This window comes from Ranitomeya variabilis, chromosome 2 (genome assembly GCF_051348905.1).
Source record: "Ranitomeya variabilis isolate aRanVar5 chromosome 2, aRanVar5.hap1, whole genome shotgun sequence".
NCBI classification, from domain to species: Eukaryota; Metazoa; Chordata; class Amphibia; order Anura; family Dendrobatidae; genus Ranitomeya; species Ranitomeya variabilis.
Window position 1 is genome coordinate 789,586,936 of NC_135233.1, and position 26,346 is coordinate 789,613,281.

General features: G+C 42.3%; 1 protein-coding gene across 1 annotated transcript in view; it reads right to left on the reverse strand.

The window, feature by feature from the left end:
* Positions 1–26,346, reverse strand: part of LOC143803957 (dynein axonemal heavy chain 5-like) — a 587,287-nt gene that overhangs the window by 446,005 nt on the left and 114,936 nt on the right. The window contains exons 19-24 of the mRNA XM_077281707.1: positions 14,999–15,210; positions 13,423–13,540; positions 10,989–11,114; positions 10,482–10,632; positions 9,211–9,373; positions 7,830–8,050 (exon numbers count right to left, since the gene is read on the reverse strand). Coding sequence (XP_077137822.1) covers positions 7,830–8,050; positions 9,211–9,373; positions 10,482–10,632; positions 10,989–11,114; positions 13,423–13,540; positions 14,999–15,210 — 991 coding nt within the window. The remainder of the gene's footprint in view (positions 1–7,829; positions 8,051–9,210; positions 9,374–10,481; positions 10,633–10,988; positions 11,115–13,422; positions 13,541–14,998; positions 15,211–26,346) is intronic.

The window sequence follows — 26,346 nt, forward strand, 5'->3', positions numbered from 1 at the left end:
TAGGATTCAGCCGTCTGGCAGACTCGAGGTAAATCAGATTCTTATGATCAGTCAAGACCACAATACGGTGCTTGGCCCCCTCAAGCCAATGACGCCACTCCTCAAATGCCCACTTCATAGCCAACAACTGACAATTGCCGACATCATAATTGCGTTCCGCAGGCGAAAACTTTCGAGAAAAGAAGGCACACGGTTTCAACAAGGAACCATCAGAATTCCTCTGAGACAAAACGGCCCCTGCCCCAATCTCAGAAGCGTCAACCTCAACCTGAAATGGAAGGGAGACATCCGGCTGACGCAACACAGGGGCAGAAGTAAATCGGCGTTTAAGCTCCTGAAAGGCAGAAACAGCCGCAGAGGACCAATTCGCCACATCAGCGCCCTTCTTCGTCAAATCGGTCAGGGGTTTAACCACACTGGAGAAGTTGGCAATGAAACGGCGATAAAAATTAGCAAAGCCCAAAAATTTCTGAAGGCTCTTCACAGAAGTGGGCTGGATCCAATCATGAATGGCCTGAACCTTAACCGGATCCATTTCTATAGATGAGGGAAAAAAAATGAAGCCCAAAAAAGAAACCTTCTGTACTCCAAAGAGGCACTTAGACCCCTTCATGAACAAAGCATTATCACGAAGGATCTGAAATACCGTCCTGACTTGTTTCACATGAGACTCCCAATCATCTGAAAAAATCAAAATATCATCCAAATATACAATCATGAATTTATCAAGATAATTCTGAAATATATCATGCATGAAGGACTGAAACACAGATGGGGCATTAGAGAGCCCGAATGGCATCACAAGGTATTCAAAATGGCCTTCGGCGTATTAAATGCAGTTTTCCATTCGTCACCCTGCTTAATACGAACAAGATTATATGCCCCTCGAAGGTCAATCTTAGTAAACCAACTAGCCCCCTTAATCCTAGCAAACAAATCAGAAAGCAAAGGCAAAGGGTATTGGAATTTGACCGTGATCTTATTCAAGAGGCGATAATCAATACAGGGTCTCAAGGAGCCATCCTTCTTGGCAACAAAAAAAAAACCTGCTCCCAATGGTGAAGAAGATGGCCGAATATGCCCCTTCTCCAAAGATTCCTTAACATAGCTCCGCATGGCGGCATGTTCTGGCACAGACAGGTTAAAAAGTCGGCCCTTAGGGAACTTACAAACTGGAATCAAGTCGATAGCACAATCACAGTCCCTATGCGGTGGAAGGGAACTGGACTTGGGATCATCAAATACAGTTAGGTCCATATATATTTGGACAGAGACAACATTATTCTAATTTTGGTTCTAGACATTACCACAATAAATTTTAAACAAAACGATTCAGATGCAGTTGAAGTTCAGACTTTCAGCTTTCATTTGAGGGTATCCACATTAAAATTGGATGAAGGGTTTAGGAGTTTCAGCTCCTTAATATGTGCCACCCTGTTTTTAAAGGGACCAAAAGTAATTGGACAGATTAAATAATTGTAAATAAAATGTTCATTTCTAGTACTTGGTTGAAAATCCTTTGTTGGCAATGACTGCCTGAAGTCTTGAACTCATGGACATCACCAGACGCTGTGTTTCCTCCTTTTTGATGCTCTGCCAGGCCTTCACTGCAGTGGTTTTCAGTTGCTGTTTGTTTATGGGCCTTTCTGTCTGAAGTTTAGTCTATAACAAGTGAAATGCATGCTCAATTGGGTTCAGATCGGGTGACTGACTTGGCCATTCAAGAATATTCCACTTCTTTGCTTTAATAAACTCCTGAGTTGCTTTGGCTTTATGTTTTGGGTCATTGTCCATCTGTAGTATGAAACAACAACCAACCAGTTTGGCTGCATTTGGCTGGATCTGAGCACACAGTATGGCTCTGAATACCTCAGAATTCATTCGGCTGCTTCTGTCCTGTGTCACATCATCAATAAACACTAGTGACCCAGTGCCACTGGCAGCCATGCATGCCCAAGCCATCACATTGCCTCTGCAGTGTTTTACAGATGATGTGGTATGCTTTGGATCATGAGCTGTACCACGCCTTCGCCATACTTTTCTCTTTCCATCATTCTGGTAGAGGTTGATCTTGGTTTCATCTGTCCAAAGAATGTTCTTCCAGAACTGTGCTGGCTTTTTTAGATGTTTTTTAGCAAAGTCCAGTATAGCCTTTTTATTCTTGATGCTTATGAGTGGCTTGCACCGTGCAGTGAACCCTCTGTAGTTACTTTCATGCAGTCTTCTCTTTATGGTAGATTTGGATATTGATACGCCGACCTCCTGGAGAGTGCTGTTCACTTGGTTGGCTGTTGTGAAGAGGTTTCTCTTCACCATGGAGATTATTCTGCGATCATCCACCCCTGTTGTCTTCTGTGGGCGCCCAGGTCTTTTTGCATTGATGAGTTCACCAGTGCTTTCTTTCTTTCTCAGGATGTACCAAACTGTAGATTTTGCCACTCCTAATATTGTAGCAATTTTTCAGATGTTTTTTTTTCTGTTTTCGCAGCTTAAGGATGGCTTGTTTCACCTGCATGGAGAGCTCCTTTGACCGCATGTTTACTTCACAGCAAAACCTTCCAAATGCAAGCACCACACCTCAAATCAACTCCAGGCCTTTTATCTGCTTAATTCAGAATGACATAATAAAGGGATTGCCCACACCTGTCCATGAAATAGCCTTGGAGTCAATTGTCCAATTACTTTTGGTCCCTTTAAAAACAGGGTGGCACATGTTAAGGAGCGGAAGCTCCTAAACCCTTCATCCAATTTTAATGTGGATACCCTCAAATGAAAGCTGAAAGTCTGAACTTCAACTGCATCTGAATTGTTTTGTTTACAATTCATTGTGGTAATGTCTATAACCAAAATTAGAAAAAGGTTGTCTCTGTCCAAATATATATGGACCTAACTGTACATACTGGAAATCTGACAAAAACTCAGGAATTTCAGAAGAGGGGGAGGAGGTAATTGACATCAAAGAAACGTCACCATGAACCCCCTGACAACCCCAACTAGTCACAGACATAGATTTCCAATCTAATACCGGATTATGCACCTGTAACCATGGGAAACCCAGCACAATAGCATCATGCAAATTATGCAACACCAGAAAACGACAATCTTCCTGATGAGCTGGCGCCATACACATGGTCAGCTGTGTCCAAAACTGAGGTTTATTTTTAGCCAGCGGTGTAGCATCAATGCCCCTCAAAGGAATAGGACTCTGCAAAGGCTGCAAAGGGAACCCACAACGTCTGGCAAATTGTAAGTCCATTAAGTTTAAAGCGGCGCCTGAATCCACAATTGCCATGACAGAAAATGACGATAATGAGCAGATCAGGGTCACAGATAACAGAAATTTAGGTTGTACAGTACTGATGGTAACAGAACTAGCGATTCTCTTAGTACGCTTAGGGCAATCAGAAATAACATGAGCAGAATCGCCGCAGTAAAAACACAACCTATTCTGACATCTGAATCCTTGTCATTCAGCTCTAGACACAATCCTATCACACTGCATAGGCTCAGGACTCCGCTCGGAAGACAACGCCACAGCGCGCACAACTCTGCGCTCGCGCAAGCGCCGATCAATCTGAATGGCCAGAGACATAGAATCACTCAGACCAGCAGGCGTGGGAAACCCCCACCATAACATCTTTAACAGATTCCGAAAGACCCTTTCTGAAAATTGCAGCCAAGGCATCCTCATTCCATTTAGTCAGCACAGACCATTTTCTAAATTTCTGGCAATATAATTCTGCCGCTTCTTGACCCTGAAACAGGGCCAACAAGGTCTTCTCAGCATGATCCACTGAATTAGGTTCATCATACAATAACCCTAATGCTTGAAAAAAGGTGTCAACATTAAGCAAAGCAGGATTTCCAGCTTCCAGGGAGAACGCCCAATCCTGAGGGTCACCGGGCAGCAGAGAAATGACTATTTTAACCTGCTGGATGGGATCACCAGAGGAACGGGGTTTCAGAGCTAAAAACAGTTTACAGTTATTTTTAAAGCTCAAAAATTTGGACCTGTCCCCAAAAAACAAATCAGGAGTTGGAATTCTAGGCTCTAAAACCGGAGTCTGAATGATATAATCGGAAATACCCTGTACTCTAGCAGCAAGCTGGTCCACACGAGAAGCCAATCCCTGAACATCCATACCAGCGCCAAACTCCTGAACCACCCAGAGGTAAAGAGGAAAGAAAAGGCACAACAGACTACAGAAAAAAAAATGGCTCAACACTTTCCTTTCCTTCTTCTGAGATGCAATTAACTCATTGTTGGCCAGTTGTACTGTTATGATCTGGTGGCCTAGGAGCAGCATGAGACGTACTCTGGAGAAGGTGGTACCTGTACTGACTGCAGACCCTGAACTTAACACCGCAACTAGAAGTAGCCGTGGAATGTACCTAGCACTCCCTAGACATCTCGACACAGCCGGAGGACTAATTACCCCTAGAGATAGAAAAGGGAAAACTATCTTGCCTCAGAGAAAATCCCCAAAGGATAGACAGCCCCCCCCCACAAATATTGACTGTGAGAGGGAAATAACATACGCAGACTGAAATCAGAATTTAGCAAAGGAGGCCACTTCTAGCTAAATAGAAAGGATAGGACAGAGTACTATGCGGTCAGTATTAAAACACTAGAAAATATCCACCACAGAAAATACAAAATCTCTACATCTAACTAAAGATATGGAGGGTATATCTGCATCTCCAGAGATACCAGCTTGGCTGAACAAATCCTTATACAGACCAAGCTGGACAAGACAAAACATGGAAAATAACTTGAACGATCAGGCCCACAGCATGTGGACTGCAAAAAACAAGCCAGAACTTATCTTGTTGAAATGAACAGCAAGCAAGAGAGACCAGGCAGGGAAGTGAATCCTCCAGGAAACAATGGACAACTGGCACTAACTAAAGGGTCAAGCAAGACTAAATAGCCCAGTCAGAATTGCAATAAGTGGACACACCTGATGAATGCTGCGATCCAAAGACAGCAGCACTACCACTTATAACCACCGGAGGGAGCCCAAGAGCAGAATTCACAACAGTTATGCATGGCGGCAAAAAAACACAGCATTCCAAGAAAAACACTTGCTACCCACAGTAAAATTTGGTGGAGGTTCCATCATGCTTTGGGGCTGTGTGGCCAATGCCGGCACCGGGAATCTTGTTAAAGTTGAGGGACGCATGGATTCCTCTCAGTATCAGCAGATTCTTGACAAAGTTCATGAATCAGTGACAAAGTTGAAGTTACGCAAGGGATGGATCTTTCAGCAAGACAATGATCCAAAACACCGCTCCAAATCTACTCAGGCATTCATGCAGAGGAACAATTACATTGTTCTGGAATGGCCATCCCAGTCCCCAGACCTGAATATCATTGAATATCTGTGGGATCATTTGAAGAGGGCTGTCCATGCTCGGTGACCATCAAACTTAACTGAACTGGAATTGTTTTGTAAAGAGGAATGGTCAAAAATACCTTCATCCAGGATCCAGGAACTCATCAAAAGCTACAGTAAGCGACTAGAGGCTGTTATTTTTGCAAAAGGAGGATCTACTAAATATTAATGTCACTTTTCTGGTGAGGTGCCCATACTTATGCACCTGTAAAATTTAGTTTGAATGCAGATTGCACATTTTCTGTTAGTACAATAAACCTCATTTCAAGGCAGAAACATTACTGTGTCCAACAGTTATTAGATATATGAAACTGAAATAGCTGTTGCAAAAAAACCAATTTTTATAAAACATTAAGCTTAAGATTAATAGGGGTGCCCAAACTTTTTCATATAACTGTATCTTATTGTTTGAAAAAGAAAAATTACATTCATCATGAAGGCCCCGGTGGCTGTTCCTGAGCTATAGCATGATGCGATCTATACTATCCATATTTTCATTTGATTTTGTCATATAAATTTCTTGAGAAAAAAATTATCTTTATCAAAAATGGCGCCAGTGGATGCGCCAGTGCAGTAGCATCATTCGGAACGCGATAGATGCTACTGCACAGGGGCAGCCGCTATTTTGCTAGAGAAAAAAATTGCCTCAATCAAGATGGCACCGGCCATGCCTGCTCAGTAGCATCATTCGGAATGCGATGCTAATGTACAGGCGCCATTTTGCTAGAGAAAAAAAAAAGCTCCATCAAAATGGTGCCGGTGGTGGCACCTGCAAAGTAGCATCTACCGGTGATCCGATAAATGCTACTGCGCAGGTGCCGCCGGCGCCATCTTGATGGAGCCAATTTTTTTTCTCTCTAGCAAAATGACGCCGGTGCCTGTGCAGTAGCATCTATCGCATTCCGAATGATACTACTGCACAAGCACAGCTGCCGACTCCATTTTGATTAAGATAATTTTTTTTTTCTCTCAAGAAATTTAGATGAGAAAATCAAATGAAAATATAGATATTATAGATTGTATTATCCCACAGTGGTTGCTCATCAGTCTGGCACTCGTGTTGAACTCGTGAGGACCAGATCTTGTGAACTCAGGTGACCTCAGTAAGGTTACCGCAGTTCATAGGCTATGAACTGTGATAACCTTAGTGACTTCATTGCTTGTTGCAACAGCCGGAGTCACATGCTACTGTCAGTGTGTTCTGGCTGCTCGTACTGAGCAGTCACATTATGGAGCAGAGTTGAGGATCATCGTGGGACCTCATCATTATGAACAAGTGAAGATTACTTTGATTTTTTGTTTTTAATTTTATCTATAAATGAGTAAAAGGGGGATTTGTCAGGAGTATTTTGTTAAAATAAAGGACTTTTCTCTGTTGGTGTCTTTCTTACTTATGACTATGGGGTTAGTAACGGGGTATCATATAGACGCCTCTCCATTACTAACCCCTGCGCTTCATGTCAGCGAACATAAAACAGCTGACATCAACCCCAAAACCATTACCCTGCTTGCCAACCTCACCAGGGCACATGGGAAGAGCCGAAGCTAAGAGCCAGAAATGGCACATCTAATGGATGTGCCATCTCTGGGGTGACTGAGGGCTAGTGTTATTAGTGTGGGAGGGAGCCAATATCCATGGCCCCTTCCCAGCCTATTAACATCAGCATACAGCAGTCTGCGTAGCCTTTGCTGGTTATTAAATATATGGGGACCCCACATCATTTTTGGGGGGGTCCACCTTATAATTACCAGTAAAGGCTACACAGACAGGTGTGAGCTGATATTAAATAGGCTGGGAACCTTTATGAATATTGGCCCCATCCCAGAATAATAACACCAGCTCACAGCTGTCTGTGTTTCCCTCAGCTGGTTTAAAAAAGACGGGGACCGCACATGGTTTATTTGTTTTTTAGATTATTTATTTACTTAACACAGTCAAGTCAGGTCACGTGTTGCTCCAGCCAGTCACAGCCATGACATTACTTGACATAGCTGTGATGGAGCCGGAAGTGCCCACAGCCTTAAGGCTTATTGATTGGCTGTGCTGCAGCTTTCCAACAAGTTTTATTAGGATGATGAAACCGAACAGGAAACCGGACATATAGTAAGTGTTCAGGGTCGGGTACTGGACACTAGAAGTTTGGTATGAACTCCAAACTTTCCAGTTTCAGTTTGCTCATCCCTACTTTTGACCATTACCTCTGACTACTGACCAGTCGGAAGTTGCGGTCACAAGATGGAGGTGTGGGATTGAAGCGGCATTGGAAACAGCAGAAGACGGAGGCTGGTAAGTATAAAACTAGGGTCAGGAAACTAAGATTAGTGGCACCACTCCAGAGCTGAAATTAAACAAAAAAATCTGGAGTGGTGCTTTAACCATTTCAAGTCAAGCATAAAATGTAACATGTAAAATAGAGGGGGTAGATAAAATACCTTTTACTGATTCCACCAACTTTGTTGCAATATATTGCAGCAACTCATCTGTAGCTAGATGTACATGAAATGATTGCCCTTTGTTCTCTCCTGACCACCAGTTCAAACAACTGCTGACATCTGTTATGGAAAGAACAACCTGATGCAAGGCATCTTCAGCTACATCTATAGAAGGATCTATCAGAATTTGTGGTATCTGAAACTTGAGGGACAACTTAAACCTGTAAAATAAAAATATTTATTGAGTAATTCACCCCAGCCTGAAAATATCATCTGTTTATCCCCAGACATAGATTGCGGCGTGGGACAGAACAATGGACAGGTGAGGGATATGGTTGTTTTTTATTTTTGCTTTATTACAGGAGACTATGGCTTCAGGGGAATGGGTGATGCGAGTATGGTTTCATTTAGACTCATTAAAGGAGTCTGTGTCATTCTTTCAGTTAAAGGACTTTATTCTGGCTGTGTGTTTATTTACAATATAGCTGTAGGATTAGTAATGGAGTGGCGTCTTAAATGTCACTGGACAATACAAAGGTGACATCAACCCCACAAATATAAACCCCACTTGCCACCACAACAGGGCAAGTGGGAAGAGCCTAGCAAAGTGCCAGAATTGGCTCATTTAATAGATGTGCCACTCCTGGGCAGCTGCTGGCTGCTATTTTTATGCTGGGGGGCAAATATTCATGGTTCCTTATTAGCCTGAGAATACCAGCCCCCAACTGTCAGCTTTAGCTTGGCTGGTTGTCAAAAATGGGGTGGACCCCATGCCGTTTTCATTTAATTATTTGTTTAAATATGTAAAAAAAAATTGTGGGGACCCCTCTATTTTGATAACCAGCCTTGTTGAAGCTGAGGGTTGCAGCCCCCATCTGTCAGCTTTGCCTGGCTGGTTATTAAAAATACAGGGGAACACCCATTTTAATAACCAGGAAAGGCTAAATATGCAACTATGAGCTGATATTAATAGCCTGGGAATCTTTATGAATATTGTCTCTTTCCCAGAATATTAATATCAGGCCCCAGCTGTCGGCTTTCACTCAGCTTACGAGGGACCCCACTCCGTTTTTTCATTTTTTTAAATTTATTAACAAGTACAGTAAAATACACACTGAAGATAACCTTATTTTACAGCCTTTAGGTGTTCCAGCAGCAGGAAACTTCAGTAACCTTAAAATGTCCCTCAAAAGTTTCATATGAGGTTTCAGGGCCTCACAGCTGCTGGGAGACCTGGTGGCTTTGAACTGAGGTAACCTGGAATTCAGTCTTTTGTTATTTATTGGCATGTTTCCTTGCATATATTTATTGGGTTGCAATATTATTCACCTCTAATTAATACATACTACATATACCATTATGGTGTTTAATTCAACCTTACCTTAATTTCTGTGCCTGAATTCTAGATCTGAAAAGCGTATCTTTAAGCATATGTTCATTAACCAGAGGCTTATTCTTTGGGGTGTTCAGGCCATCTGGTGGTTTATTTAATAGAAGTAAGAGGCCTCTTGTAATACTTTCCATTTCACATCCTGCGAGCTGTGCTAGGATAGCCAAAGAGCGCAAAATACAAGTGTACACTGCTTGATAGAGTTGATTACTAATTGACTCTGGAGAAAAAAACATTGTAATTGTATAACACAGTCAGTAAATCACGTAATATTGTCTTCCTTATATAAATGTTCATATGTACCAAAACGCAAGAAAACAAACGTATTCATTATGGATAAAGGATGATCCCAGCCACAAATAAGTGCGTTAATACAGTAATAAATAAATTGAACAGAATCAAACAGAGGCAAACAGTTGTCTATGTGGAAGGTGTGAATGAAGCATAGGATGCCTTTTATTACTTCTCTGAATATATCCAACAAAAACATCACTTTTGTGTTAAAGTGTATTCCATACAAATAAATAAGTGGCTTAACAGGCATTTATTTATTTGTATGGAATAAATTTTAGCACAAAAGATCTAGTAATTAAAATGTTGATTAAAATTAACTTTATTTGTGGGGAAACACCTTTAAAATCAAACTAAAATGAGAGTGCACTGTAGTTAGCATTAGTTTCCATGAACCACAGCTTATTATAATAGCATCATGAAATGTAATGTTATACGTTTTGGGGCATTAAGCCTATGTTCACACGTTGCGTTTTTGGTGAGTTTTTTCTGCAGGCAAAACCTGCTCTCTTGGCAGTAAAGAAGCTGCTTACAAAAAGCAGGTTTTACTGTGTGCTTTGCTGGATGTTTGCTGCGTTTTTTTTTTCTTTTTTTCTGTGTTTTTGTTGTCTTTTGTGCATTCTGATAAAGTTTAGTGCCCCCCCAAAAAATCATGATGCAACTTCCTTAAGGTTTTGTGCATGAAAAATGCAGAAAAATCTGATACCTGTGTTTTTTCTTCATTTTTGCACTTACTCATTGCTTTCTATGGGTGAAAAAACTCTGAAAGAAGTGATATGTTGGAGTTTGCAAAAGCGCAGCAGTTTTTCGTATCAGTCAGGGAAAAAAGCAATGTGTTTCTGAAATCTCATAGCTTTTGCTGCTACTGTAAAATGCAGCTTAAAATTTGCATAAAAAAGCAGCAACGTGTGAACGCAGTCTTATAAAAAAATAAAATAAAAAATGTTGCAATGAGAAAAAGTGATACACACCTAGGACTTGACTGGTAATTTCTTCAGGGAATGTGTTAATGGAGGAAACCACTGACAATGTTTGAGATTTCCGTGAAGCCTTTTTGGCCTGGGAACTTGAAGATGTATTCCAAGTTTGGCCGGATGATCTGCTGTTTTCTTGCATGGTATCCTGGAACACCATTTAGTAGAAAAGCAAAATGTCACCAGACAGAATGAATAGCAGGGATCAAGAACTCCAAGGAAGAGTGGGGTAAAGTCATGAATTCTCGGTGTCAGCATACCATAGGCTGGAGACAAATCAGGTTCAGGCCACCATACAAAAGATATGCCAATTTAAAGGTCAGTGCCTATGCTTCCATGTAATGTGGAGCTCTGGTGCTATGGGGGCAGTCAATACTTTTATCTATCTATCTATCTCACCCACTAGAAGTTTTTCCTGTAAAGGTTATAGTTTGGTACATATACCAATCCATGTAGGCTCTAACCTAGAACTAGGATACATGTACATTGTATAATTTACATTACCTGAAACTTCTTCAGTATCGTTAAGATATCTTCATATCCACTTTTAATGAGACATCCCATGGTTTCTAACTTGGTTTTATTTGTTATCAAGGAAATCTGCATCAGGTGCAAAAACTCATCGGGACTCTGAAAAGATAATGTCGGTCATAAAAGTGGCTTGTGCTTGTAAGTAATGTAACTAATGTAGCACTTTGCTTTGTTAGCAATAAAAATAGTCTCATTTAAAATGACGACAGCACATAATATATAATGTAAAAGGTGTAATTGCAATGTGTAAGGAATTAATAAATACAGTATATTAAGCAAGAGATCTACTTATTGGGTTGTGAAAAAGTTGTGTCAGTTCCAGGATTGTTCTAACTAGCTTTTAAACATTACCGTACTTTGTCCATCACCAAATAAACTGCCATAAGTATTGATAACCATAAAAGGGGTAGTTCGGCCGGAGGATACACTTCACGCTGTGAGGATTCTCTGGTGCTGGTGCCAGGAGGCGGTGCATGACTGCAAGTATGCGATTTGTATACATGCGGTCAGGTGCGGACTAGACATGAGTGGCCTCACTCAGTGCAAGTGTATTGAGAGAGGCCGGACACGTCTAGTTGGAATATAGCCAGAAGTGTGCAAGTCACCCACTCACAACACTGGAGAATCCTCACAGCACGCAGCACCCATACTGTGAGGATTCACAAGTCTGCAGTCACACTTCTACCAAGCAAAACACGGTTTACCAAAATGTTAATATTCTAAAACATACTTTTTTGCAGTTTTGAATAACTGAGGTATGAGTATGCTACAGTATACATTTTTAAGCTTTTTTTTCTTTAACCCCTTAATGACATAAGATGTATATTTACATCATATGTCTTGTCTCTGCCTTTGATGTGGGCTCACATGCCAAGCCCAAATTTTTCCCGGAACATACAGCTGATTTAATTAGCCGTCACGGGCCTCAACCAGCAACGGATGGAGCAGTGTTCCTCCCGTAGCTGTTAAACTGTTAAATCCCACTTTTAATCTCTGACAGGGTGATGTAACACACGCCGGCAGGTAGCTCTTCATTCCACACTCCCATCCACACACCCGTGACATGATGGGTTGTGATGACAGTTGGGGGTTCGAGAATGACCCTCGCCTGTGTTTACGATCCTCTTGTGAACACTGGCCTGTTTGCCAGCATTCATAAGAGATCGTGATTTCTGCTATACATAGCAGTGCTGTTGCACTGTTATATATAGCACAAGTGATTGTACGATCACAGGTATTAAAGGGGCATTCCCAGCTCCAAGATCCTATCCCAATATGTAGTAGGTGTAATAATAATATTATTAGCAAATAACTCCAATTAGAAATGTAGTATAGTTTTTCTGATTCGCTATGTCTCTTTACCCATGTGCAGGCATTGCAGGACCTTAGGTATCCATGGTTACGACCACTGATATAGTGACAGTTAGTTAGCTAGTTGTTAGTGGTCGTAACCATGGATAACTAAGGTTCTGCAATGCCTGCACATGAGAAAAAAAAGACAAAGCGAACCAGAAAAACTGTACTACATTTCTAATTGGAGGTATTTGCTAATATTATTATTATATTATTATGTAAAGTGCTTTGGAATAATTGGTGCTATAATAATAAATAATAATTATTATTATTATTATTATTATTTCACCTTCTACATATCAGGATAGAGATTGGAATACCCCTTTAAGTCTTTAATGGGACTATTAAATACAGTAAAATGAAAAAAAAAAGTTTTAATAAATATGAAAAATTCCCCCACTAAAGTTTAAATCACCCCCCTTTTGCACCATTGAAAATAAAACAATTAAAAACCATATATTTGATATATCTGCATTCAGCAATGTCTGATCAGTAAAAATCTAAAATAAATTAATCCAATTAGTAATCGACTTAACAAAAAAAATTTTAAACAGACACAATTACATTTTTTGGGCCGCCGCAACATTAAAATAAAATGCAATAAGAAAAAAATAAAAACATTGTATCTACCCCAAAATGGTGTCAATAAAAATGTCAGCTCAGGGTGCAAAAATAAGTCATCATCCAAACCAATATCCTGAAAAATAAAAAGGCTACAGGTCTCTGAAAATAGTGAAAAAAATGTTTTAACCACTTAAATAAAAAAAAAAAACGATGATATTTGTTAACTCATACTGACCAGGATAATTATATTGCCAGGTCAGTTTTACTATATAGTGAACATGGTAAATAAAAACAAAAAAAACAATTGTAGAATTGCACTTTTTTCCCATTTTCTGATGAGGGTATACAAAGTAACACTTTTTTGTATGTGTCATGAACAAAACATTTTCCTATGGATAAGTGAGACATATTTTCAATGGGAAGCCCCCAATAACAAGTTGTATTGTTGCTACCAACGTGACCAGGTCGGGAAAAGTTCGCAATACTGTACTTTTGGTGCACTTGTAATTTCATCCATTGGAAACATATCAAAATAGGAGATCTCTTCAAGGATCTTTTCAATCACCAGCTCTTTGATTTCTCTTACTTTAGTGACAATAGTTTGTAGCCTATGAAATAAAGGAAAATGTGGATGATATGTGATATTTTTTTTAGGAAGAATGTTGAAAACTGATTAACAAGTAAAGATTTTGTGTAATTAAAATCGTTTTTTACACACCCGCAAATAAATTTCAGAATGTTACATTCTAAGAAATTAGTGCTTAAAAAGGAACATGTCAGAAAAGGAGCTATTATTGCATAAATCAGATTTTTAGGTTAAATGTACCTTTAAATTATTTTTTATATATTTTTTTAAGTCTTGAAATATTCACAACAGCAAATAAAAAAATAAATATTACCGTACTTCCAGTAAATAAATTAAACCAGGGTTTTCACCAAAGGCAGCGGACTGATGTGCAGGAATTTTGTTGCTCTCTGTTAGAAGCTACTTTTAGTAGGACTATGGGCCATGGGCAGCGGCAAAGGATGAGCATATGGTATGAATGAAATAATTTACTTAAGTTCAAGAGTTGTACCTAGAGTAAATATGGCCGGAGTGCAATCTAAAGGGAATCTATTAGTAAGAGCAATCCTAAGCCATCTACATGGGTGTGTAAGTCATAGGAAGTTAAAAGATGATACCTTGATATCTGCGATCCGATGTCTTATTGCAAAGAAACCCACATTTGGATGTTTTGGGTTGTCATTATGATTTAAAAAGAGAAACCACCATAGTTTGACAATAAATGGCTTCACCCAACCACTACCCATGAGTGGAGAAAACGTTTTGGTGTTATCATTCATATTCTCTTAAAAAAGGCCAAGAAAGCAAACATTTTGCTGGGGTATGTAAACTTTTCAACACAACTGTAGTGCTGCCACATTCAACATCAATTAGCCATCATGGGAAGCAACAAACATATATCTAATAATAAAAATATACAGTATATCAACAAAAATTTTACATTGACCCAAGTAAATTTTAAAGGGGTTGTTGGTCCAAATCAATGTCTGTAGTCACTCTGTGTGACTGCAGGCTTATAAATCCCCCAAGCACATGCACTGTGCACTGTGGGGATTCGTCAGTTTCTGACCTGAGATCGGAGGGTATGTATGACTTGTACATACTTCCTGCCAGTGGGCGCAGCTTTGTTTCCATACACTTGAATGGAACAAGGCAGCGCCCTCTAGTCAGTCATCGCCTACTGCACAGCCGCGTCACTAGACTGGTGTGGCCTCGCTCATCACAAGTGTATGGAGTGAGGCCATGCGCATTAAACGGGCCCTGGCCAGGAGTATATATAACGCGTACATACCCTCCGGTCCCGGGTCAGAAACTGTTGAATCTCTGCAGCACACAGTACATGCGCTGGGGGGGATTCATAAATCTGCAGTCACACACAGTGACTGCAGACTTATCAATTTGGACTGGACAACTCCTTTAAGTCCCAATTTACATCAGGCATTGTTGGGCTGGTTAAGGGGTCTACTTTGTGAGAAACGTACTAGACCCGGTAAGTATTTACCGCTTCACAGCAGCACTGGTCTGGTGGAGGAATCCCTCTATGTTCACACTACTCCATGATAAAGTAGATAGGCCTGGCTGGAACTGATGATTTACTTGCTCAAGATGAACAGAGAACAAAGCTGCAAATTCCTCAGGAATCTCTTGTTGAATTCTTCCATACTCCTTCACAACATCTTCTAAACTGCTTCTATACATTTTAAATTTTTCTGCCTGTAATAGAAGATCTATACTAAAATTACCTGGATAACAGTAAAGGTTTTATATCCAATAAAGTCTGATCACTAGAGGTTTGTTCACAAAGACAGCCAAACTGAGAACATGGTTTGTCCTATACAGAGGTTACTTGATTAGCATGGTGGCTCAGTGGTTAGCATTGCAGCGCTGGGGTCCTGGGTTCAAATCCCACCAAGGGCAACATCTGCAAGGAGTTTGTATGTTCTCCCCGTGTTTGCGTGGGTTTCCTCCGGGTTCTCCGGTTTCCTCCCACATTCCAAAGACCTACTGATAGGGATTCTAGATTGTGAGACCCATCGGGGACAGCGATGATAATGTGTGCAAACTGTAAAGTGTTGCGGAATATGTTAGCGGTATATTATTATTATAATAAAAATAAAGAATATTATTATTCGATGCAACGCTATGTTGTGTTTAGAAGGGACCTGTCAAGCCCAGAAATGCATTTCGCCTGCAGATATCAGGTTAATCTGCAGGTAAATGGCATAAAAAATCATGCCTGCCTTACTGGTAGCATTGCTACAGGGTGAAAAGGAAAAGACCTACAAAAATTGGATAACAGCAAAAATCATATCTACAAATATCATTTTATTGACAGTCATATACAAATATTAAAAAACTACATTTAAAACATAGAAGAAAGAAATCAAGACTTGAGAAAGCCAAGGTGAAACATACATCGGTGTCCTGTGGTCTTTATTATCTGGTCAGTTTCTATATTTGACATTAATGGTATGTGATTATTTGAAAGTTGCATTGAATTCTGGTATTTATTATTCATTCATGCTTTATTTTACATCATTTAATAGCATATTATTATATTCTATTTACTTTTTCAGTGCTTTGACCCTTTGTATAGTGCCATCAATTTATTATATACAGGGTGGGCTGTTATGGACTGGTAATTTAGGAGCGACATGCGACTAGCTCTGGGCAGGTGGTAACTATACAGACCGCAGTTCCTGATCTTAACACAACACTAGCAGTAGCCGTGGAATGTTCCTGTCACTCCCTGGACATCTCGTCACAGCCGGAGAACTAGCTTCCCCTAAAGGTAGAAAACGGAAAGCTATCTTGCCTCAGAGAAAATCCCCAAAGGATAGGACAGCCCCCCACAAATATTGGCTGTGAGAGGAGAAGGAAATGACATACGTAGTATGAAACAAGATTTTAGCAAAGGAGGCCAATTCTAGCTAGATAGACAGTAAGGAAAGAAACACTGTGCGGTCAGTAATAACAACTAGAAAAAGTCCACCGCAGAGATATGCAAAAATCTCCACACCTGACTAAACGTGTGGAGGGCAAAATCTGCAGCCCAGAGCTTCCAGCTTAGCTAAATAGATCCATACTGATAAGCTGGACAAATGAGCAAAACATAGAATGTGCTGAACAGTAAGTCCACAACAAATGGACTGCAAAAGGACAAGCAAGGACTTATCTGTGCTGAACGAGTCAGAGTGTCAGGGAAATCCAAGAGCCGTGCCTCCAGGCAGGAACAATTGGCAACTGGCATTGATTGAGGGAAAAAGCAGACTAATATAGCCGAGCAGAAAGAAGATCAATGGACGCAACTGCTGATACTAAATCCAAGAAGCAGCTATACCACTCAAAACCACAGGAGGGAGCCCAAGAGCAGAATTCACAAAAGTGCTACTTACAACCACCGGAGGGAGCCCAAGAGCGGAATTCACAACAGTACCCCCCCCCTTGAGGAGGGGTCACCGAACCCTCACCAGAGCCCCCAGGCCGATCAGGACGAGCCAAGTGAAAAGCACGAACCAAATCGGCGGCATGGACATCGGAGGCAACCACCCAAGAATTATCCTCCTGGCCATAACCCTTCCACTTGACAAGATACTGAAGACCCCGCCTTGAAAAACGAGAATCCAAAATTTTTTCAACCACATATTCCAACTCCCCCTCAACCAACACCGGGGCAGGAGGATCCACAGAGGGAACCACAGGTACCACATATCTCCGCAACAACGATCTATGGAAAACATTGTGGATGGCAAAAGAGGCTGGAAGGGCCAAATGAAAAGACACTGGATTGATAATCTCAGAAATCTTATAAGGACCAATAAACCAAGGCTTGAACTTAGGGGAAGAAACCTTCATAGGAACATGACGAGAAGATAACCAGACTAAATTCCCCACACGAAGCCGAGGACCAACACACCGACGGCGGTTAGCAAATCGCTGAGCCTTTTCCTGAGACAACGTCAAATTGTCTACCACATGAGTCCAAATCTGTTGTAACCTGTCCATCACGGAATCAACACCAGGACAATCAGAAGGCTCAACCTGCCCTGAAGAAAAACGAGGATGGAAACCAAAATTACAAAAAAAAGGTGAAACCAAAGTAGCCGAACTGGCCCGATTATTAAAGGCAAACTCGGCCAATGGCAAGAAAGCCACCCAATCATCCTGATCAGCAGACACAAAGCATCTCAAATAGGTTTCCAAGGTTTGATTAGTTCGCTCAGTTTGGCCATTTGTCTGAGGATGGAACGCCGAAGAAAAAGACAAATTAATGCCCATCCTGGCACAAAAGGACCGCCAAAACCTGGAAACAAACTGGGAACCTCTGTCAGACACAATATTCTCTGGAATGCCATGCAAACTAACCACATGCTGAAAAAACAATGGAACCAAATCAGAGGAGGAAGGCAATTTAGGCAAAGGTACCAAATGGACCATCTTAGAGAACCGGTCACAAACCACCCAGATAACAGACATCCTCTGAGACACAGGAAGATCCGAAATAAAATCCATGGAAATATGCGTCCAGGGCCTCTCAGGGACAGGCAAAGGCAAAAGCAACCCACTAGCGCGGGAACAGCAAGGCTTAGCCCGGGCACAGGTCCCACAGGACTGCACAAAAGAACGCACATCCCGCGACAAGGAAGGCCACCAAAAGGACCTAGCAACCAAATCCCTGGTACCAAAAATCCCAGGATGACCGGCCAACACAGAACAATGGACCTCAGAAATTACCTTACTTGTCCATCTATCAGGAACAAACAGCTTCCCCACAGGACAGCGGTCAGGTTTATCAGCCTGAAATTCCTGAAGCACCCGCCGTAAATCAGGGGAGATAGCAGAAAGAATCACCCCTTCCCTAAGAATGCCAACGGGCTCAAGAACTCCAGGAGAATCCGGCAAAAAACTCCTAGAGAGAGCATCTGCATTAACATTCTTAGATCCCGGAAGATATGAGACCACAAAATCGAAACGGGAGAAAAACAGAGACCATCGAGCCTGTCTAGGGTTCAGCCGCTTGGCCGACTCGAGGTAAATCAGATTCTTATGATCGGTCAAGACCACAATGCGATACTTGGCTCCCTCAAGCCAATGTCGCCACTCCTCAAATGCCCACTTCATCGCCAACAACTCCCGATTGCCGACATCATAATTGCGTTCCGCAGGCGAAAACTTTCGGGAAAAGAAGGCACATGGTTTCATCAAGGAACCATCAGAGTTCCTCTGTGACAAAACGGCCCCTGCCCCAATCTCAGAATCGTCAACCTCAACCTGAAAAGGAAGAGACACATCAGGCTGACGCAAGACCGGGGCAGAAGTAAATCGGCGCTTAAGCTCCTGAAAGGCCTCCAGAGCCTCAGAGGACCAATTTGCCACATCAGCGCCCTTCTTCGTCAAATCGGTCAGGGGCTTAACCACACTAGAGAAGTTGGCAATGAAACGGCGATAAAAATTAGCAAAGCCCAAAAATTTCTGAAGGCTCTTCACAGATGTGGGTTGAACCCAGTCATGAATGGCTTGGACCTTAACAGGATCCATTTCTATAGAAGAAGGAGAAAAAATAAACCCCAAAAAAGAGACCTTCTGGACCCCAAATAGGCACTTAGACCCCTTCACAAATAGAGCATTATCACGAAGGATCTGGAATACCATCCTGACCTGCTTCACGTGAGACTCCCAATCATTGGAAAAAATCAAAATATCATCCAAATACACAATCAAGAATTTATCAAGATAATTGCGAAAAATATCATGCATGAAGGACTGAAATACAGAAGGAGCATTAGAAAGCCCGAAAGGCATCACCAGGTATTCAAAGTGGCCTTCGGGCGTATTAAATGCAGTTTTCCATTCGTCACCCTGTTTAATACGAACAAGATTATACGCCCCTCGAAGGTCAATCTTGTTAAACCAACTAGCCCCCTTAATCCGAGCAAACAAATCAGAGAGCAAAGGTAAAGGGTATTGGAATTTGACCGTGATCTTATTAAGAAGGCGATAATCAATACAAGGTCTCAAGGAGCCATCCTTCTTGACAACAAAAAAGAATCCTGCTCCCAATGGTGACGAAGATGGCCGAATATGCCCCTTCTCTAAAGACTCTTTAACATAGCTCCGCATAGCGGCATGCTCTGGCACAGACAGATTGAAGAGTCGGCCCTTAGGGAACTTACAGCCAGGAACCAAGTCGATAGCACAATCACAGTCCCTATGAGGAGGAAGGGAACTGGACTTGGGCTCATCGAATACATCCTGGAAATCTGACAAAAATTCAGGAACATCAGAAGAGGGGGAAGAGGAAATTGACATTAAAGGAACGTCACTATGTACCCCTTGACAACCCCAACTAGTCACAGACATCGATTTCCAATCCAACACTGGATTGTGTACTTGTAACCATGGAAAACCCAGTACAACAACATCATGTAAATTATGCAACACCAGAAAACGACAATTTTCCTGATGTGCTGGAGCCATGCACATAGTCAGCTGAGTCCAATACTGAGGTTTATTCTTGGCCAACGGTGTAGCATCAATAACCCTCAAGGGAATAGGACTCTGCAAAGGCTGCAAAGAAAAGCCACAACGCCTGGCAAATTCTAAGTCCATTAAATTCAGAGCAGCGCCTGAATCCACAAATGCCATGACAGAAAAAGATGACAACGAGCAAATCAGGGTCACAGACAGGAGAAACTTAGGCTGTACAGTACTAATGGTAACAGATCTAGCGACCCTCTTAATACGCTTAGGGCAATCAGAAGTAGTATGAGCAGAATCACCACAGTAAAAACACAGCCCATTCTGACGTCTGTATCCCCCCTGTTCCGCTTTAGTCAGAATCCTATCACATTGCATAGGCTCAGGACTCTGTTCAGAGGACGCTGCCATATGGTGCACCACTTTGCGCTCACGCAGGCGCGATCAATCTGAATGGCTAGGGACATAGATTCGCTCAAACCAACAGGCGTGGGGAACCCCACCATAACATCTTTAAGGGCTTCTGAAAGACCCTTTCTGAAAATTGCTGCCAGAGCATCCTCATTCCATTTAGTGAGCACAGACCATTTTCTAAATTTCTGGCAGTACAATTCTGCCGCTTCCTGACCCTGACACAGGGCCAAAAGTGTTTTCTCAGCATGCTCTACAGAGTTAGGTTCGTCATACAATAATCCGAGCGATTGAAAAAATGCATCTACATTAAGCAATGCCGGATCCCCTGACTCAAGGGAGAATGCCCAGTCCTGAGGGTCACCACGCAGCAGAGAAATAACTATTTTAACTTGCTGAGTGGGGTCACCAGAGGAGCGGGGTTTCAGAGCAAAAAACAATTTGCAGTTATTCTTAAAGTTCAAAAACTTAGATCTATCCCCGTAAAACAAATCTGGAGTAGGAATTCTAGGCTCTAAGGCTGGAGTCTGAACAACATAATCTTGGATACTCTGAACTCTTGCAGAAAGCTGATCCACACGAGAAAACAAACCCTGAACATCCATGTCCGTTCCCAAATCCACCCAGAGATTAAGAGGAAGGAAAAAGACAAAACAAACTAAAGAAAAAAAAAATGGCTCAGAACTCTTTTTCTTTTCCTTCTTTTGAGATGCATTCAACTCATTTTTGGCCAGTTGCACTGTTATGGACTGGTAATTTAGGAGCGACATGCGACTAGTTTTGGGCAGGTGGTAACTATACAGACCGCAGTTCCTGATCTTAACACAACACTAGCAGTAGCCGTGGAATGTTCCTGTCACTCCCTGGACATCTCGTCACAGCCGGAGAACTAGCTTCCCCTAAAGGTAGAAAACGGAAAGCTATCTTGCCTCAGAGAAAATCCCCAAAGGATAGGACAGCCCCCCACAAATATTGGCTGTGAGAGGAGAAGGAAATGACATACGTAATATGAAACAAGATTTTAGCAAAGGAGGCCAATTCTAGCTAGATAGACAGTAAGGAAAGAAACACTGTGCGGTCAGTAATAAAAACTAGAAAAAGTCCACCGCAGAGATATGCAAAAATCTCCACACCTGACTAAAGGTGTGGAGGGCAAAATCTGCAGCCCAGAGCTTCCAGCTTAGCTAAATAGATCCATACTGATAAGCTGGACAAATGAGCAAAACATAGAATGTGCTGAACAATAAGTCCACAACAAATGGACTGCAAAAGGACAAGCAAGGACTTATCTGTGCTGAACGAGTCAGAGTGTCAGGGAAATCCAAGAGCCGTGCCTCCAGGCAGGAACAATTGGCAACTGGCATTGATTGAGGGAAAAAGCAGACTAATATAGCCGAGCAGAAAGAAGATCAATGGACGCAGCTGCTGATACTAAATCCAAGAAGCAGCTATACCACTGAAAACCACAGGAGGGAGCCCAAGAGCAGAATTCACAAAAGTGCTACTTACAACCACCGGAGGGAGCCCAAGAGCGGAATTCACAACAGTGGGCCATTTATATGGATACACCTAAATAAAATGGGATTGGTTGGTGATATAAACTTTCTGTTTGTGGCACATTAGTATATGGGAGGGGGAAAATTTTGAAGTCGGCATTTTGGATCCAACTTTATTTTTTTCAATGGGAAGAGGGTCATATGACACATAAAACTTATTGAGAATTACACAAGAAAAACAATGGTGCGCTTGGTTTTAATGTAACTTTATTCTTTCATGAGTTATTTACAAGTTTATGACCACTTATAAAATGTGTTCAAAGTGCTGCCCATTGTGTTGGATTGACAATGCAACCCTCTTCTCCCACTCTTGACACACTGATAGCTACACCGCAGAAGAAATGCTAGCACAGGCTTCCAGTATCTGCTGCTTCAGATGCTGCACATCTCGTATCTTCACAGCATAGACAATTAACTTCAGATGACCCCAAAGATAAAAGTCTAAGGGGGTCAGATCGGGAGACCTTGGTGGCCATTCAACTGGCCCACGACGAACAAACCACTTACCAGGAAACTGTTCATGTAGGAATGCTCGGACCTGACACCCATAGTGTGAAAAAAATAAAGTTGGATCCAAAATAGCTGACTTCAAAATGGCCGCCATGGTCACAACCCATCTCAAAAACTTTTTCCCCTTCCATATACTAATGTGCCACAAACAGGAAGTTGATATCACCAACCAATCCCATATTATTTAGGTGTATCCATACAAATGACCCACCCTGTAGAATGCAACACTAACTATATCTACTATGTATACACGATGCCCATATCTGAAACATTTTCCATGAAGTTTCTTCTAAGTAATGTTCCCCATGTTTTAAATGTAGTTTTTTTAAAATATTTCTATAAATTATATTTGTAGTTATTTTTGTGACTATCCAATTTTTGTAGGTCTTCCCTGTTTAGGATACCCACTTATTTTTACATGCATTATTTGGTACTTTTGTGTAGGATTATAGAGCGAAAATGAAGTTACATCCTCCATGTAACTGCTCACTTTCAGTCACAAAGGCGATGCATGGGGCATTTATAGACACTGTTCAAAAAGTAGTGAGCCCAGCTGTAATTACTCCCCAGCACTTTGATTGGCAGCCTGCTCGGCAGTGTGTGCACAGCATGTATGTGTACAGCTGGCTGTCAGTCAAAATGATGAGCATTGACTGTGAATAGTTCATTGCACACTCCAATCACTGAATGTGAGCAGTTCGATTGACAATATACAGTACAGACCAAAAGTTTGGACACACCTTCTCATTTAAAGATTTTTCTGTACTTGCATGACCATGAAAATTGTACATTTACACTGAATGCATCAAAACTATGAATTAACACATGTGGAATGATCAGGGGCTGGCTGGCACTTTTCAGCCTGGGGGGCAATCGCAAGGCGGTGGCCCTCCATTTCCCTGCTTATATCTGGCCACTGCATTAAAGTAGCAGAGATAACAGGCTTTAAAAACATGCTGGTACACAGATATGGGAACAGAACGGAGCTTGCTGCATAGATATGGTAGCAGAATCAAGCTTACTCCAGAGATATGGGAGCAGAACCGAGCTTACTCCAGAGACATGGGAACAGAACAGAGCTTACTCCGGAGATATGGGAGCAGAACCAAGCTTACTACAGAAATATGGGAACAGAACCAAGCTTACTGCAGAGATATGGCAGCATGTCATGATCTCCATGGCTAGAGAACATAGCATAAGCCTATATAGGAACAAGCTCTTGGAAGATGGGAACTGTACTGACCATGAACTAAACCTACCGCACAACTAGAAGTAGCCAGGTAGCATGTCCTACTTTTTATCCCTATATGCCCAGCGCCGGCCGGAGAACTAAATAATGCTAGCAGAGGGAAATATAAGACCTGGCTCACCTCTAGAGAAATGCCCAAAAAGGAGACAGAGGCCCCCCACATATATTGGCGGTGATTTTAGATGAAATAACAAACACAGCAGGAAAATAGTTTTAGCAAATTTGAGGTCCGCTTTCTAGATAGCAGAAGACAGAAAGAACACTTTCATGGTCAGCAGAAAACCCTAACAAAACACCATCCAGAAATTACTTTAGGACTCTGGCATTAACTCATAATACCAGAGTGGCAATTCCTGATCAACAAGAGCTTTCCAGACACAGTAACGAAACTGCAGCTGTGAACTGGAACCAAAAAGCAAAAACAAACATGGACGAAAGTCCAACTTATCTAGTAGATGTCTGGGAGCAGGAACAAGCACAGAGAGGCTTCTGATAACATTGTTGACCGGCAAGCAACTAACAGAGAAGCCAGGTTATATAGCGACACCCAGATCTGATGAGAACAGGTGAACAGGAAAGATGATGACACAAGTTCAATTCCACCAGTGGCCACCGGGGGAGCCCAAAATCCAAATTCACAACAGTACCCCCCCCTCAAGGAGGGGGCACCGAACCCTCACCAGAACCACCAGGGCGATCAGGATGGGCCCTATGAAAGGCACGAACCAGATCGGAGGCATGAACATCAGATGCAGTGACCCAAGAATTATCCTCCTGGCCGTATCCCTTCCACTTGACCAGATACTGGAGTCTCCGTCTGGAAACACGGGAGTCTAGGATTTTCTCCACAACGTACTCCAACTCACCCTCAACCAACACCGGAGCAGGAGGCTCAACGGAAGGCACAACAGGTACCTCATACCTGCGCAATAACGACCGATGAAAAACGTTATGAATGGAAAAGGATGCAGGGAGGTCTAAACGGAAGGAAACAGGGTTAAGAATCTCCAATATTTTATACGGACCGATGAACCGAGGCTTAAACTTAGGAGAAGAGACCCTCATAGGGACAAAACGAGAAGACAACCACACCAAATCTCCAACACAAAGCCGAGGACCAACACGACGGTAACGGTTGGCAAAAAGCTGAGTCTTCTCCTGGGACAACTTCAAATTGTCCATCACCTGCCCCCAAATATGATGCAATCTCTCCACCACCGCATCCACTCCAGGACAATCCGAGGACTCCACCTGACCGGAGGAAAATCGAGGATGGAACCCCGAATTACAGAAAAACGGGGACACCAAGGTGGCAGAGCTGGCCCGATTATTGAGGGCGAACTCCGCCAATGGCAAAAAAGCAACCCAATCATCCTGGTCAGCAGACACAAAACACCTCAGATATGTCTCCAGGGTCTGATTAGTCCGCTCGGTCTGGCCATTAGTCTGAGGGTGAAAAGCAGACGAAAAAGACAAATCTATGCCCATCCTAGCACAGAATGCCCGCCAAAATCTAGACACAAATTGGGTTCCTCTGTCAGAAACGATATTCTCAGGAATACCATGCAAACGAACAACATTTTGAAAAAACAGGGGAACCAACTCGGAAGAAAAAGGCAATTTGGGCAGGGGAACCAAATGGACCATCTTAGAAAAACGGTCACACACCACCCAGATGACAGACATTTTCTGGGAAACAGGCAGATCTGAAATAAAATCCATCGAGATGTGCGTCCAAGGCCTCTTAGGAATAGGCAAGGGCAACAATAATCCACTAGCCCGAGAACAACAAGGCTTGGCCCGAGCACAAACGTCACAAGACTGCACAAAGCCTCGCACATCTCGTGACAGGGAAGGCCACCAGAAGGATCTTGCCACCAAATCCCTGGTACCGAAAATTCCAGGATGACCTGCCAATGCAGAAGAATGCACCTCAGAGATGACTCTACTGGTCCAATCATCAGGAACAAACAGCCTATCAGGCGGACAACGATCCGGTCTATCCGCCTGAAACTCCTGCAAGGCCCGCCGCAGGTCTGGAGAAACGGCTGACAAAATAACTCCATCCTTAAGGATACCTGTGGGCTCAGAGTTGCCGGGTGAATCAGGCTCAAAACTCCTAGAAAGGGCATCCGCCTTAACATTCTTAGAACCCGGTAGGTATGACACCACAAAATTAAACCGAGAAAAAAATAATGACCAGCGCGCCTGTCTTGGATTCAGGCGCCTGGCGGTCTCAAGATAAATCAAATTTTTGTGGTCAGTCAATACCACCACCTGATGTCTGGACCCCTCAAGCCAATGGCGCCACTCCTCAAACGCCCACTTCATGGCCAAAAGCTCCCGATTCCCAACATCATAATTCCGCTCAGCGGGCGAAAATTTACGGGAAAAGAAGGCACAAGGCCTCATCACGGAGCAGTCAGAACTTTTCTGCGACAACACTGCCCCAGCTCCGATCTCAGAAGCGTCGACCTCAACCTGAAAAGGAAGAGCCACATCAGGCTGACGCAACACAGGGGCAGAAGAAAAACGGCGCTTAAGCTCCTGAAAAGCCTCCACAGCATCAGGGGACCAATTAGCAACATCAGCACCCTGTCTAGTCAAATCGGTCAATGGCTTAACGACATCCGAAAAACCAGCAAT